Genomic DNA, 15,395 nt, shown 5'->3' on the forward strand with positions numbered 1-15,395 from the left:
TTTGTGTAAAAAAAAAAATGCTACATTTCTAGAGGAGGACCACATAAAGGAGCACAAGCCCTGTCATAAGATTATGTTGAATGAAATTTTCAAGGAAACTACTGAATCGTCAACAAGAGTTGTTGAAGAACCCAACACCTCAATAAGAGTTTTTGAAGTTAGTTCATCTAGTAGGTCATGTCCACCTCTAGTGTTGAGGGAACTCGACATAGTGGGAGGGTTGCAAACTCCCCTGTCTATTATATGGTTTAACAAAAATCCTAGCTATGGTAGCTAACGAAGATGTTGAGGATCCATTATCTTACAAGAAGACAATGGAGGATGTCGACAAAGATGAGTGGATCAAAGCTATGGATCTTGAAATGGAGTCTATGTAATTTAATTCTGTTTGGGATCTTGTAGATCAACTTGATGGGGTAAAACCTATAGGTTGCAAATGGATCTACAAGAGAAAACGGGGTGTTGATCGAAAGGTGCAAACCTTTAAGGCTAGACTTGCAGAAAAGAGTTATACCCAATTTGAGGGAGTCGACTATGAGGAGACTTTCTCACCTATTGCCATGTTGAAGTCTATCCAGATCCTCATGTCTATTACCTTATATTATGGCTATAAGATCTGGCAAAGGGACATCAAGACTACCTTTCTAAGTGACAATCTTGAGGAGACCATTTATATAGAGCAACTTGAGGGATTCATAACCCAAGGTCAAAAGAAAAATGTTTGCAAGCTTAATTGGTCCATTTATGGATTGAAGCAAACTTCTCGATCTTGGAACATAAGATTTGATACTGCAATCAAATCTTATGACTTTGATCAAAATGTTGAGGAGCCTTGTGTTTACAAGAGAATCATCAACAGTTCAATAGCTTTTCTAGTGTTATATGTAGATGATATCCTACTCATTGGGAATGATGTAGGTCTGCTGACTGAAATTAAGAATTTATTAATGACCCAATTCCAAATGAAAGATTTGGGAGAGGCGCGGTTTGTTCTGGGCATTCAAATTTTTAGAGATCGAAAGAACAAAACGCTAGCTCTGTCTCAAGCATCGTATATTGACAAAATGCTTGTTAGATTTTCGATGTAGAACTCTAAGAGGGGTTCACTCCCTTTCATACATGGAGTTATATTGTCTAAAGAACAGTTTCCTAAGACACCTCAAGAACTTGAGGAAATGAGACGGATCCCTTATGCATCGGCTGTTGGCAACCTGATATATGCGATGTTATGTACTAGACCTGACATCTACTATGCGGCGGGGATAGTCAATAGATATAGTCTAATCCCGGATTTGATTACTAGAATGCCGTTAAGAACATCTTTAAGTATCTACGGAGAATGAGGGACTACATGTTTGTGTAAGGTTCTAAGGATTTGATCCTTACAGGATACATGGACTCCAATTTCCAGACTGATAAAGATTTTAGGAAATCCAAATCAGGATCAGTATTTACTCTTAACAGAGGGTGCATTGCTGACTCCACCATGAAGGTTGAGTACATAGTAACTTGTGAAGCTGCTAAGGAAGTTGTGTGGCTCAGGAAATTTCTTATTGATCTAGAAGTTGTTTCAAACATGTCAAAGCCCATCACCCTTTATTGTGATAATAGTGGTGTTGTGGCTAATTCCCGAGAGCCTTGGAGTCACAAGCATAGGAAACATATAGAGCGGAAGTATCATCTCATCCGAGAGATTGTGCATTGAGGGGATGTAATCATCACGCAGATAGGTTCGGAGCACAATATTACTAATCCGTTTACAAAAGCCCTCATGGCTAAGGAGTTTGAGGGTCACCTGCAGAGTATGGGTCTACGTGATAAACCACATATAGTCTAGGGCTAATGGGAGATTTTGTACTAGGCGCGTTTTATGCCCTAGTTTATTGATTTGTGTACTTGTATATTGTACACCCCATTAGCTTTAGGACAAGTGAGAGATTGTTGGAATTGATGTTCTAAATCTCGTAGGGTTCTGTAGTTTGTAATTGTATTATACAAATATTTTATTTATTTAATAAAATATTAGATGTTTTATTTGAAATTTAGTAGCGTTAAACCCACAAACCAAAAAACTAACATATAAGGTCATCATCTGTAGCTTAAACATGTATGTAGAGACATACGGGTGGATCATGTTTAAGTGATAACCTAAATGGTTTGTAGTAGATGGATAAGGCTGGATACCTTATCCTGGTGACACTACGAATATGGCCCACTTTGTAGATGTTACAATTGTTGTAAAGTGTTATAAATGATCTAATCCTAATCATTCATGTGGAGACTTGTGAGCAGGAGTATTCTATACAAAGGAATTTATATAAGACCAAACCACGAAATGACTAGTCTCATTATATAACACCATTCATAATAGAACTTACATTTCACCAGAATGACCATAGGTGACATGACCTGAATCTTAAGTGAGTTATAAACTCTTGCCTATGAAGGCGATCCTTTGATTTGTATGGGTGAAAGTGGTCAGATCATCGACCCAATAAGCCTACCATTTTGAGGATTCGTCTGATGAGGAGCTGGGAACATAGCTACACAAGACAGAGTTCACTCCTTCCCAGAGGTCGGGGTAAGTAGATAAATTGCTCCCTTAAGGATTGATTCTAAGGCTTGAACAATGTGCGCCACGCCCTCTCCTGGTCCGAGAGGGGTATGGTCATAATTGGACTATGATTTATTGTTCATTAGAGGGATCAATGGTATTTAAGAAGTTAGATGTAACTACAAGGGCAAAACGATAATTTTGGCTTAATTGTACTTATGAGCAATTTGTGGAGGGTCATCGCCCTGACTGGTTATATCCAATGGATACATAAATATATCTATTATGCGAAGCTGTCGGTCTTTAATGGAGTGCCTGACAGTTAAAGGATCTTAAATAATTTAATTAAAGGAGTTTAATTAATTATTCAAGTACCATTAGACCATGAGGTCCCCTCTGTAGCTCAACAGGGATTAAATGAGAATCAATTTTGGATTAATTTGAATTGTTTAAATTAATTAAGGAATTAGTGATATGTGATATTATTAATTTAATTTAATTATTTATGATATAATTACTTTAATGTATATGATACATTATAATATAAAGTTTATTTAAGAGGAAATAAATATTTGAATATGGTTAAATATTAATTATGTGAATTTGATTCATATAATTAAATTAAATTTAAATGGGATTTATATTAAATACCATATATTTAATGAGAGAATGAAAACTATAGGTTATATTGTATTTGATATAATATTAAACTATAGGTTATATGTTATATTTGATATAACATAAAGTTTAGTATATATTATATGATAAAGTGGTTATTATATAAATATATATTAAATGTTTTATTAAAATAAATTTTTTTAAATAATTTATTTTTGAAAAATATTTTTGGGAGGGAGTTGTAACTACCTTCCCCTTTTTCTTTCTACTATGTGTGTGTGGGTGAGAGTGCAGAGAAGTTGTTATCTTCTTCCTCCTCTTGAGTTTTACAGAGAATAACACAAAAAGTTTTTCTGGGAAAAAAATTTCTCTGGTTCTCACCCCCTCCTTCTCTCAATCTCACTCCCTCACCCAAAATACTGCAAAGCCCATATAGATGCAGATTCTCTTTCTTTATAGAGAATATAGGAGGTTCTGATTGGTAGTGGCCAATTAGGGTTTCGAGTACGTTGCAGTACATGAAATTTTGGAGAAGATGATACACGAAGAAGATCGGATATTCAAGGGTTAGCCTTTTATCTTCTCTTTTCTCAATTATAATTTCATGCTATAATTTTAAATTTAATGCATAATTTTTCTATATTATTCTGTGAAATTGTATGTTTTGAAAAGAATTGGTATTTGAGACCAATCCTTGCTTCCACACTGGACCTTCACCAGTTCCATTTGACTTTCCCAGTTGCAAACTGTTGGAGAGGTACCAGCACACAGCGGAAGCAAACAGGATCCATAAGCACTCTAATTCATTAATTTTGGCAGAAAAGAAAACATGCTTAAACAGAGTTTACTGGGTTTCAAGAACATACCTTTGAAGAACCGTTGAAATCTCTATTTTCAGCTGCAAATTCCTCCAAATCTTTGTGTAGACCACCACAATATCTTCCCTACTATTCTCTTGTTGCTCTAGATTAAGTTGTGGGACTCAAAATAAGCTGGAACAAAAGGGAATTTGGAGATAGCTCACTGCAACAATCCAAAATGAATAACATCTTCTTCATCTGAATTTTTCAGAAAAATTCAATCGGTTGCATCATTTCAACTTCACTCCAATCTCTTCAATATATTGCAGACTATCATGCAAAGAGATTTGCTGCGTGGGATGCAGCTCATGCTTGGAGTAATTGAAGGTTGAAGAAATGAGTTTCATTGTAAGCTACTTTGAAGATGAAGATGAAAAACCAATTTTCGATTTTTGTGTAATTTTCTATTTTCAAAATCTATTTTGATTTAAAATCATATTTTATTTTTAAAATCAAAATTTTATTAATTTTACAAATTAATTTCATAAATTAATTTTATAATAAGATTAATAAATAATAATTTAAATAATTTAAATAATTCTAATTAATTTAATATCAAATATTAAATTAATTTTACACAAGATCACCTTCATNATCATATTTTATTTTTAAAATCAAAATTTTATTAATTTTACAAATTAATTTCATAAATTAATTTTATAATAAGATTAATAAATAATTATTTAAACAATTTAAATAATTCTAATTAATTTAATATCCAATATTAAATTAATTCTTACACAAATTCATCTTCATATATTTAAATATACATTTTCCAATTCCGTCTGATTCTAATTTGAACGTTTCAAATTAACTTATCATGCTACTCTAGAGCTAATCCATTTTCGAGCTAGTAGAGAGACCTCGTGGATCTACAGATCATGGACTCCAACGATCCGAGATTAATCGACTAAACTCGTTAGACCGACCTAACCCTCATTCGTTAACTAATGGGTCACTCCACTAAAGCCCATAGTTGAACTCCCCTCACTGTAGATATATTATGTCCAATCGATATAACCATGATTAGTAAGTCAACCCTTCACAGGTTGTTCGTAATAACGACTAGGTCAAATCTCTATTTTACCCCCTTGTTCCTTAAGTCCCCACTGATCCCCTAATGAACAAGTGTATTGTGATCCAATCAACAAAACCGAGTCCCTCTCGGGCCAATGAGAGGGCGGAGCCCCTTGTTCAAGACCCAGAATCAGCACTTAAGGGAACAACCTCTCTACTATCCCTAAAACGGGTAGGAGTGAATTCCCTCTTGCACCCTATGTCCCTAGCTATCTATCCAGTCTTACCCTTGAAATGGGAGCCTTATTGATCTAGCACTGTTGAGCCAACCCTCACCTATGAATATCTAAGGGTAATCCCGAATAAATAGGAGTTCATAGTTAACTCAGTATTAAGGTCAAGTTACCTAGGTCATCGCTTTGAAATAGTCAGTCTTAAACAGTAAAAAACGTTATAAAGTAAGAGTGACTCATTTCGTAGTCCGATCTTGTACAAACCCTTTTACATAAGGACACCCCCACTCCTCATGTCCAACATGAATGAATTAGGATCACTTCGTTTGTAGCACTTTACAACTCCTTGTAACAACTACAGAGCGGGCCGCATTCAATAATGTTACCAGAATAAGGTACCCAATCTTATTCTTATACTATAGATCATTTTGACTATTTACTCGAACCTGATCCACCTTTATATCTCCACACAAAGTTCAAGTACTCATCCAATAGCCAAAGGACTTTTAGGTTTATTGGATTTCTATCAAGCAATAAATCTATTCAATAACACCTTTATTGAATTTTCTGAATAAGTTCCATTGTTTACATACCACGAGATTTAGGACATAAAACCCAACACAAACCACATAGGCATCTCGCCAGTCCTGTGCTGCTGTCGGGAACTAATTCCTTGAAAAGAATAATAAACATGGTTAGTGGCTCGTGAATCAATTATCCAAGTCGAATCATCATTCTTCACTAAAAGGATTTTCAAAACTAGTAAATCATATTTACTTTGTTTGGCCTTCTTTTTCTTTGTCAAGTACTTGGGACAGTTCCATTTCTAGTGTCCCTTTTGGTTGCAATGGATGGAGGTTCATTTGGCAACCTTAGCCTCCTTGCTCCTTTGGGCTGCAACAGGGTTAGCTTTATTCCTCTGACGTCTCTTCTTCTTCTTCCACTTTTTGGTGTCAAATGAAAAGGACATAAACTTAGTTCCAGAGGTTGAACCTCTGTAGAACTTCTTTGAGGAAGTGGTAATATTTGCTTCTCCCTTCTGCTCCTTGACTTTCCTCAAGGATTAGTAAGTTTGTAGTTCGTTGACAAAGGTGGTCAGGTTGTAGTCTAGTTTGTTCATAACAGCGTTAATACGGAACTATAGGAAATTCTCTGGCAAAGTCTCCAAAATAAAGCTAACATGACTAGCCTCATTGATGACGATCCCATTCATTTCAGCCACATTAAAGTCGACCACCATGTTGAGAACGTGTTCTTTGACAAATTTCTCTTCTTTCATACAGGCATTGAAAATGTACTTAAGAGTGTCATATTTGAGCTATAAGGACGATTGTCCAAACATTGCTTCCATGATCTCGTTTGCAGTGACCATGGATTCATGCATTTTTGCCAAGACTTCATATAAGTTGGCAAGTATGTATGCTCGAGCCTTTTCATTTGCCTTTGCCCACCTTTCATCTGCATCCTGAGCATTTTGAGATGCATTTTGAGCAGATACTTGAGAACACTCCTTAAGTAGGACAAATTGCAGGACATCGATGATCAGTATAGTATTAATTGTGTTTTTCCAACTTGTATAGTTGTCACCATTTAATTTATTAACACTTAAGAGATTCAATGTAGCGCTATTCATGTTTGAAGTTTGATGAAACATACAAATTACTTATATTAGTTATTAAGCAATACCCATGAAAACCAATCAATTTTAGCAAAATTTTAATGTACCCTATGTGACATCTAATTTTGCAATGATGCTTCAGTGAGTCAAGATGAAAGCCACTGTAGGGTGGATAGTCACCCTTTCACCGAATTGAGACATTCTCAACTAATTATTATATCAAAATAACTTTTATTCCTATAATGATTAGTCACCATTGTTTGGTCAAGAAATCATTAACTTGCTTAACAATTTCTCGTAAGTGTATCCTTCATTTTAGATTCTAGAGTTTCGCCCCAATGAGCCAACCATAGGGAAAATTGATTAGGGAAAAAACTAAAGCAATCCTATATGTTCTTTAAATTCTCTTCCCCTCCAAATGATCCCACCATCCTGATTTGGTTTAGAGAATAGCAAGATTTCCAAGTGGTAGTGTCCTTGTTCAAGATTGTTCAAGTTCAAGGGAGACACTTGCAGTACGAGGAGTTCGTTGCTATTCGTGGGTTTGCAGAGAATAATTGTTGAAGATAGTCTTTAAAGGGTAAGTCTTCTCTTTCCCTAAATGCATGTTGTAAATTAAATATGTTTATCCTATATATCATGTGCTTTCTCTGTTTTTCACTGTTGCAAAAATGAATTGCATTGACACATGCGTTCACGCGCTTCCACTGAGGAATTTAATTTTTTCACGAACGCCGCTAGTGCTTGGCACAGATACTCCAATCCTTAAGTTAGAGAGTGAAAAAGTGTGGAAGTTCGAGAGTTTAAGAATAGGGCTCAAGTTACCTCATATGAAGCTATATTAATATATCTATATGGAAAGTTAACCTAGGTTGTTCCCTAGAGTTTTGAAGTTGCCTCAAAATAATTCGATAACCTATCGGGCCAAGGATCGTGCCTGGTTTTATGTTTGGCTAGGGTCAAAGTCAGCCTAACTAAAGCTGAACATCTTCTTTAGGCCATATTCTTGGCCTAAAATAATTTATTGGGTTTAGACATGCTAAAGCATGCTTGGTTAGGCATTTGATAAGGCTCAACCTTGCCCTTGGCCTAAGTCATCCTCTTTTCTTAGGCTCATTTTGGTTCTAAGTTGTCACTTTCGATCTGTATCATACTTTCATCTTGATTATGGTGACCCTACTTGTGCTAGAGGTTAATTATACCTTTCGTTCCAAAATCACCCATAACAAAAACTATAAATTTAGTCTAAGAACTATAAAATATTTTAAAATCCATTGTTTTTACTAGTCACAAAATTAAAAGTTAAAAAGTTCCATTAAACAAAAGATTCAAGTTTATATAAAAAAAATCAAATAATTTTTAAAAATTTCAAATTTGTTACACAAAATTGAAAGTTAAGAGATTCATTAGACACTTTTAAAAATTAATAAACAAAATAAATACAACTTGAAAGCTCAAATAGTGAACTTGTAATTTAAATACAAGGGTAAAATCTATAATTTTCTTTCTTTTGTTAACCAATTTCCTCTAATGTTCTTAAAAATAATAAGCCAACATTTGAAGACTAGAAAAAAAAAAGTAGTTTTTGATATATTGACTTACACTTAAAGTATATAGTATGAGATTTAGGAGAAAAAAGTTTAAATTCTAAAAATAAAAAATATAAAACTGTTGTGAATTCGAGGAGCAAAACGACCCAAAATGAGAATACGGATATGGAGAAAATATAATATAATAATAAAATAAATAAATATAATGCAATATATAAATAAATAAATAAATAACAAAAGGTAAATAAAATAACAGAGAATGGATTTCTCCACTTTTTCCAATCTTTTTGGATTGATCACTAATATGTATGTGTCTTCCAAAACTCACCAAATGACACTATTTATAGGCAATTTGGCAAGTAGAAGGTGGATTACATGGACATTAATAGTGTATAATCTTGAGACACATGAACAATGCATGGGGTAATGGATAAGTGACACATGGCCAATGGACACTAATAATGGTTGATAACTTGTAAATATGATTTATATCTAGTGGAGGAGAAAAAACTGATTAATGTATTGCATATGATATGATATTAAACCATAGGTTAATGAATATAATATGATTATATTTATTATTTTTTAATTGGACAATTATAGGATAATTGTGTCGGCATTTTCTCCATAACCGTGTGATAGTGGGAGGTTGCTTTCAGTTTTCTAACTGAAGAATAAAATGAAATTTGTTTTCATTTTGCAAGAGATCAAAGAATTTTCTCACGAGTTGTATACTGCCTATCGCATAGCAAAGTGAGAGCCTACACGATAGCTCAACGTTTCTACACGATCGTATACATGAACGCTTCTTTCTAAATGATCGCATAGGATTTGCTAAACAATCGTCTAGCTCTTTCCTAAACGATCACACACTTGAGCGTTTACTAAACGATCGTCTATACGATCGCAGCCTATTTACTAAACGATCGTGTACCACTTCCTAAACGATCAAGCATCATCTATACGATAGACATCAGCCTTTTCCCACTTACTTGTCGTGGTATACGATCTTCTCTTCCTCCTGCCCTCTACCAAATCCAACAGAGCCCACACCTCCTGGATTTTCACACCAAGAATACCGAGGGTTCTAAGTGATGGTGTCCTCCCTATTGTTGTGTTCGTGTGGAGGCTGTTTGTGAGTAGACGACTGGGTTTTGGTGGATGATTGCTTAGACATCTCAGTGAGAGCGAGAGGAGAAGTCCCTATTCGAGAGTGAGATTTTGGTGAAGAAGAGTTCTTCAATTGGTACGTATTTGTTCTCTTGTTGTTTAAGTTTCATAGCATGCCAGTAATTTGTAGTATAATGCATATCTAATCGGGTAGATTGTAAATGCGGTAATTCTGTCACAATGAGTTTGGAACGATCTCTATTCCGCTCAGAGGTACTCTTGTATAAGAGTTCCTTCAGATAGGCGTGAGCGCAAGACAATGGGCATGATGCATTAGACGATAGGGTCAGTGTTACACGGTGAGCGGCAGCTAGAGCTATGCGATGGGTGCAGAGCTAAACGGTGAGTGACAATGAGAGCTATGCGTGCGATAGGCGTTGAGCGTTGGCTACTCAGTGTGCGTTAGAGCTATATGCTGGAGTAAGGCTGGTTGTGAATTGGTCAAGCTTGTCATGTGATGAGTAGTGCTTGCGTAGGCTAGGCTTTGCAAAGCTGAAAGAGCTGGAGTTGTGTTGAAGCTTGAGGCCGAGAGGAGACCAAGGCACAAAACATATGTGTTGGACTAGGTTTGCGTGAGAACTAAGGTGTGTGTTGAACCTAGTTGAAGCATGCATTGATAGTGGATGAAGTAATCAGTCTTAATCACCGATTAAGGGGCAATAGTTATCTTAAGCACCAGATTTAACTCCATTTAAGCTGGAGGTTTCATGTTGGACTTTAACGGTAAACGGTGGGAAGCAGTATAAAAAGGAGGTTGAATTCAAAAGCTCAGTTTGAACAATTCCTTCGTGCAAATTGAGAGATCTTGTGTTGTTGAAAAGCCCTGAGAGTTTAGTTTCAGAGGTGATGCTGTCGGAAGAAGGTCTCACCAGAATAAGGCCGAAGAAGGGAAAAAGTGACAAGAGGTTCAATTCACGTGTGAATCCGAGCCATTGATGAAGAATTGAGGATCCAGGATGAACCATGAAAATTTTGAAGCTAAAAGTTTAAGATAAGCTTTCTGAGACAATGCTAAACAAGTTTGTAGAAGGAAAATTCTTGAGATGAGCTTTAGAAGTCGAGTTATTAATTCAGTAATTTGAATATAGAATTCTATGAACAAGCAGGCAGCTACTTGGGTTGAGTGAGTTGGCAGCTCAAAGTAAGCGCTCGGGTAGACCAAGGGCTGAGCACTCCTATGCGTTAGACTTGTTGTGTGGGCTGAGGGAAGCTTGCATTAAAGTCTTGGATGTATAGCAGCCTTTTTGGATGACCATGTGCAGCAGAAGGAACACTTAGAGCAAGTGTTGGTTGCACAAGTGGGATGCATTTGTGAGGTGTGGTTGGATGCATAGCAAGAGCCAATGTCTCAAGGAAATTTATAAGTACTATACCTACAGCAAGGTGTGTTTGAGTGAAGGTTTTCTAGGTGAAGGCTAAACACAAAGCTTATTTAAGAGTTAGTCTCAAAAGGGAGACCAATGCTAGTAGCTAAATATATGTTTTTGTGTCCACAGGATTGACACCAGTATTAGAAGCATATCAACCTTTGAGGAATAGTCCTAAAATTTGTGAGTGACTAAATATTTATAATGTTTTTAAAGAAACTATGATTTTAAGAAATATTATTCTTAAGCTAGCTATTTTACAAAGTAGTTTCCAAGCAAACTATGAGTTATGTTGTAGACGCATACCATGTATGAAAGTTTACTGGAAAAACTATTTGTGTTTAAATACACAAAGCATGCATTAGTACCTTTAAAGATATGTTTTCTATGTGTTCTGCTTTACATGCTTTAAAAAGAAAGTCATAGTATGACTAGTATTACTTTAAGCTCGATACTGAGGGACATTGAGAAGGTATCTGAACAGCTCAATACTGAAGGACATTGAGAAGGTATCGGAGAAGTAGTACCTAAGGTATGGCGGTACTTATAACCACGTACAAATAGGTAATTAAAGTCAGAGATTGAGAAAAATGGTTCTCTCTTGACTAAGCGGTTGACGTTGGTATTCTCAACTAAGGAACAGTTTAATGTTTTATGATGAAAACAACTTTACATGTTTTAAGCTTGGAAAATATTTATATTTCAGTACAAGGTTACTGTGAAGATTTATAATTTCAATATGATCTCTTTATTGAGACTTATGCATGAGAATCAATTTTCTTTCTTAAGTCATTCACTGGGCTAGCAAGCTCACTATAACAGGGTTGGGATGTATGATATTAAATGCTCATGATGATGCGATACTACTTCTATTTATGCGTTAATTTGGAATGTTCATGTAGTATGCTCTGCATTGTCACAAGTTTCCTTACGATGGAACCAAGTGTAATTCCACCGCAAGTTTCTCGGTGTGATCCGAGGTCGAACACGGGAAAATGGTGTCGGTTATTGCGGTATGTTCATGGTATATGTGACCAGGTTTTCAATTCTTTATAAAGGAGTTTGTACAGGTATGTAAATTTCAATAAAATAAAGGAAAGCAGTAAAGATACGATAAAACATAAAAATACAATAAACCTAGGCTAGATGTTACAAGATACAGACTTCATGTACAAGATGCTAGGATTAAGGCTGGCTGTGAAGGTTGTGCAAAGATGTGGGATTCGGCGACAAGTCTTATAAACAGAATAGAAAGAGAAAGATAAGTATTACAAACAATGCAAGACCTTAATTGGATTTGAAGGTACAAATACCATTCTGCTCTTCTCTTGGCGTACACCTCTAAATGATCAGCCATGTTCCCCACATGTGTGTGGTGAAACAGAGTCTAACATAATGAATGCAAGGTTGCTTCCATGTCTGGACGTACTACTCGCTTTAGTTAATGCACTCTTCTGACCTTCTCTCGATAGATCAGAATGACATCTTCACTTTTGCTTTCACAGGTGAGGATGTCGTCTAGCATGCTTTAGCTAAACGTATTTTATAACTTTAATACAGATTAAGTTCTTGGTGATTCATATTGCTCATCAGGGGATTAAGAAAACATCATGAAGAAAGTAACTAATAGGTGAACAGAAACAGACAGAAAATGGTAAATGGAATCTATCGAAACATTTAATATTTCTACAAAGCGTTCGATACATGATGTGTGAGTGAAGAGATAAAGAAATTATGGAATACAATGAAAGAGAGATAGAATAGATACAAACAAGTGCCAATGTCTTGGCACAGATTCGATGGAGATCTACTTGTCGGATAGGATGGTTTCGATGGCAGGAAGAGCTTCCCTCTCAGGCTTGCTCCACCGGTAGCAGGGGTCTCTGCACAAAGCTTCGATCGGGTATATGGCAGGTCGGATCTGAGATTCACCTCTCGACCTTATCTCGTTCTCTTCCCGAATTTCTTCTCTTCAGCAATTAGCTCAGCCTTTTCTCTCTAAAATCTTGCAGCACTTAGCCCCGTATCAAATAGCATATTTTTCTCTGAAATCAGTGGGGTATTTATAGGAGCAGATCTTTGACTCTAGCCTTGTGGTCCCCACTTGATGGTTATGGTAAATCCACAGATGGAGGGATATTATTCCTTCTATTATGCAATCAGACCATTAATTTTGCACAACCGTTAGTTGTACACCTCTCTCAATCCCCCGCTCTCGCGTTGCTCAATTTCATCTTTCGATCATAGGTTCGCATGCGGTGTTTGTTTTTATTACCACATGCAGTTGAAGCATAGCTCTGGACCGACTATTGCATTGCGCCGTTACTTCGGTAATCATCTCATCATGGTTGATCGATGGGCACAATGTGGCAAAGATGCGTTAATTAGTTTCTCATGTGCCTTGAGCGCAAGCAGTGACTTGGTCTCCTGCAAAACAGAGTAAAGTTTGGTTTGTCTTCCATCTTTTTGGCGTTAGTGGGTGTAAGCGCAAACATTTATAGTTATTGTCATACTGGGCTAATCTTCATACAATTGGCGCATAGTTACTAACTTTTTGGCCGCAATATCTAGATAAGGAGGCATAAATGACGTGTATTTCTACAAGTTATCACACCCCCAAATTTAGATATATGCTTGTCCTCAAGCATATCTTCTACCAAGGCAATCATGCTCCATTTCTATCCTATATTTCTGCGATGATTGGTTGCTCCGAATGTTACACTTAGGCACATTACCTGACATCACACTTTTCCTTCTATCCTTGCTAATTCTTAGCAAGCCCTACCTTATCCTTCTATGTAATAAAATTCTGCTCAAAGACACTTTTCTAGTTTTCAAAATAGAATGCTTATCTCTTCTTTATCAAAACAACTTGATGTATCTACATGCGGTGAGAAAAATGTGCGTCATTTATTCACTTAGAGACAATTGGTCATGGTTACACTCTTCATTTTGGCTCATCCCCACGGGTGTCATGCGAACATCCAACTACGGTTGTGTGTCAATTCTAACTTTAACTCATGATAATCAGAGGAGTTGTCCCTTGCATTCTTTTTTTTTCTCCTCTTGGTTTATACTACGTTGTTCTTGGAAACCCACCTTCGTTTTGGCTCGCTCCTACGAGTGTCATACGAACATCCAACTACAAGCAGGCTCCTTTCACAACTAACTCTTATCAGGTTAGGAACAGTTTTGAAATTTTCCCTTGCACTAACATTGGAGTTTTGCATAATTTTTTTAAAAAAAATGGAAAAGGACGCATTTTCTTAAATACTACATATTTCTAATTTCATCTGCTCAGACCTTCCTCACCCCAAAATTTAAAGATGAGCAAGGTTCTCATTGCGTTGTTTGGATAGACTAGACAGACACTTAGAAGAAAATTTCAAAAAGAAGGTTTGAGCAGAACTTTGAAAAATAAAAGGTAAAGTACTGCTAAACTAAGAATTAACTAAGTATTAGTCAGAATTTACTAAGTATGGGAAATGTTTCTAAGTGTAAACATATGATACATCATAGTAACGCAATAATGATCGTAAAAATAAAGGATTAAGAACATAGCAAAAATTATCAAAGGAAGATAAAGAAAGAGGCACAGGCAAAGAATGGAGTGAATATATATTTCTGATTATATTGAGTATTAACAAAGTATGGGACTATATTACAAATGAACGCATTATAGAAAGTTTTCTAATGCCTGTACAAAAGTCAAAGAATTCGGTTAAGTTACAAAATTTGATTCGGAAGGGTGCATGATTTGCAGTTCATGTCATGCTTCCAATAAACGCAGATACATTTTTGCTGAGGACGGGCAACACGCATATATCCCCACAGCACACCCCTTAACTAAATACATTTCTGGAGTATAACATAGTGCATTTAACTAAGACCGGGCAAAGGACGCATATATGTGCAACACACCCCTCACCGCAATGTATTTGGGTGTATTAGATGCATATCTCCTCTTCTTTCTACTTACTACACCCATCCTCTCATTATATACCAATTTATTTTCCTCTCTTCCTAACGCAAGTTGAAAAGATCTTGTGGTGATTTATCCAAACATTCACAAAATCATGCACCCAGCGCTACTACATTTAACGTTTGGAAACATATGAAACTTCTAGAACATTAAAGACTAATCCTACTAAACAGTAATCACAAAATGAAACAAACGGTAAAAGAAAGCAAGTAAACATAGATGGGAAGGCCAACTGAAAGAAATTCTCAGAATTACCGCAATCGTTTTCCCTGCAAGTATTTTAATCCTGCTTGCCCAAATTAATGGTGTCCATGCGCCGATCGAAGTCGCCTCCATAGTAGGGTTTGATCCGCTGACCATTGACTTTGAATGCACTGCTCCCGTCTAAAGTTGTTAATTCCACTGCGCCGTGGGGAAAGATGGTCT

General features: G+C 36.1%; 1 protein-coding gene across 1 annotated transcript; it reads right to left on the reverse strand.

Annotated features, from left to right (window-relative positions):
• Positions 1-6,600: 6,600 nt before the first annotated feature.
• Positions 6,601-6,915, reverse strand: LOC120084595. The gene has a single exon (XM_039040403.1). It carries the CDS (start codon positions 6,913-6,915, stop codon positions 6,601-6,603), a length of 315 nt encoding a protein of 104 aa, XP_038896331.1.
• Between the last annotated feature and the right edge of the window lie 8,480 nt (positions 6,916-15,395).

Source organism: Benincasa hispida, chromosome 9, assembly GCF_009727055.1.
Source record: "Benincasa hispida cultivar B227 chromosome 9, ASM972705v1, whole genome shotgun sequence".
NCBI classification, from domain to species: Eukaryota; Viridiplantae; Streptophyta; class Magnoliopsida; order Cucurbitales; family Cucurbitaceae; genus Benincasa; species Benincasa hispida.

Excerpts from the sequence above, each read along its gene's own strand:
- LOC120084595 (XM_039040403.1), bottom strand. The coding sequence starts at position 6,915 with ATGAATAGCGCTACATTGAATCTCTTAAGTGTTAATAAATTAAATGGT.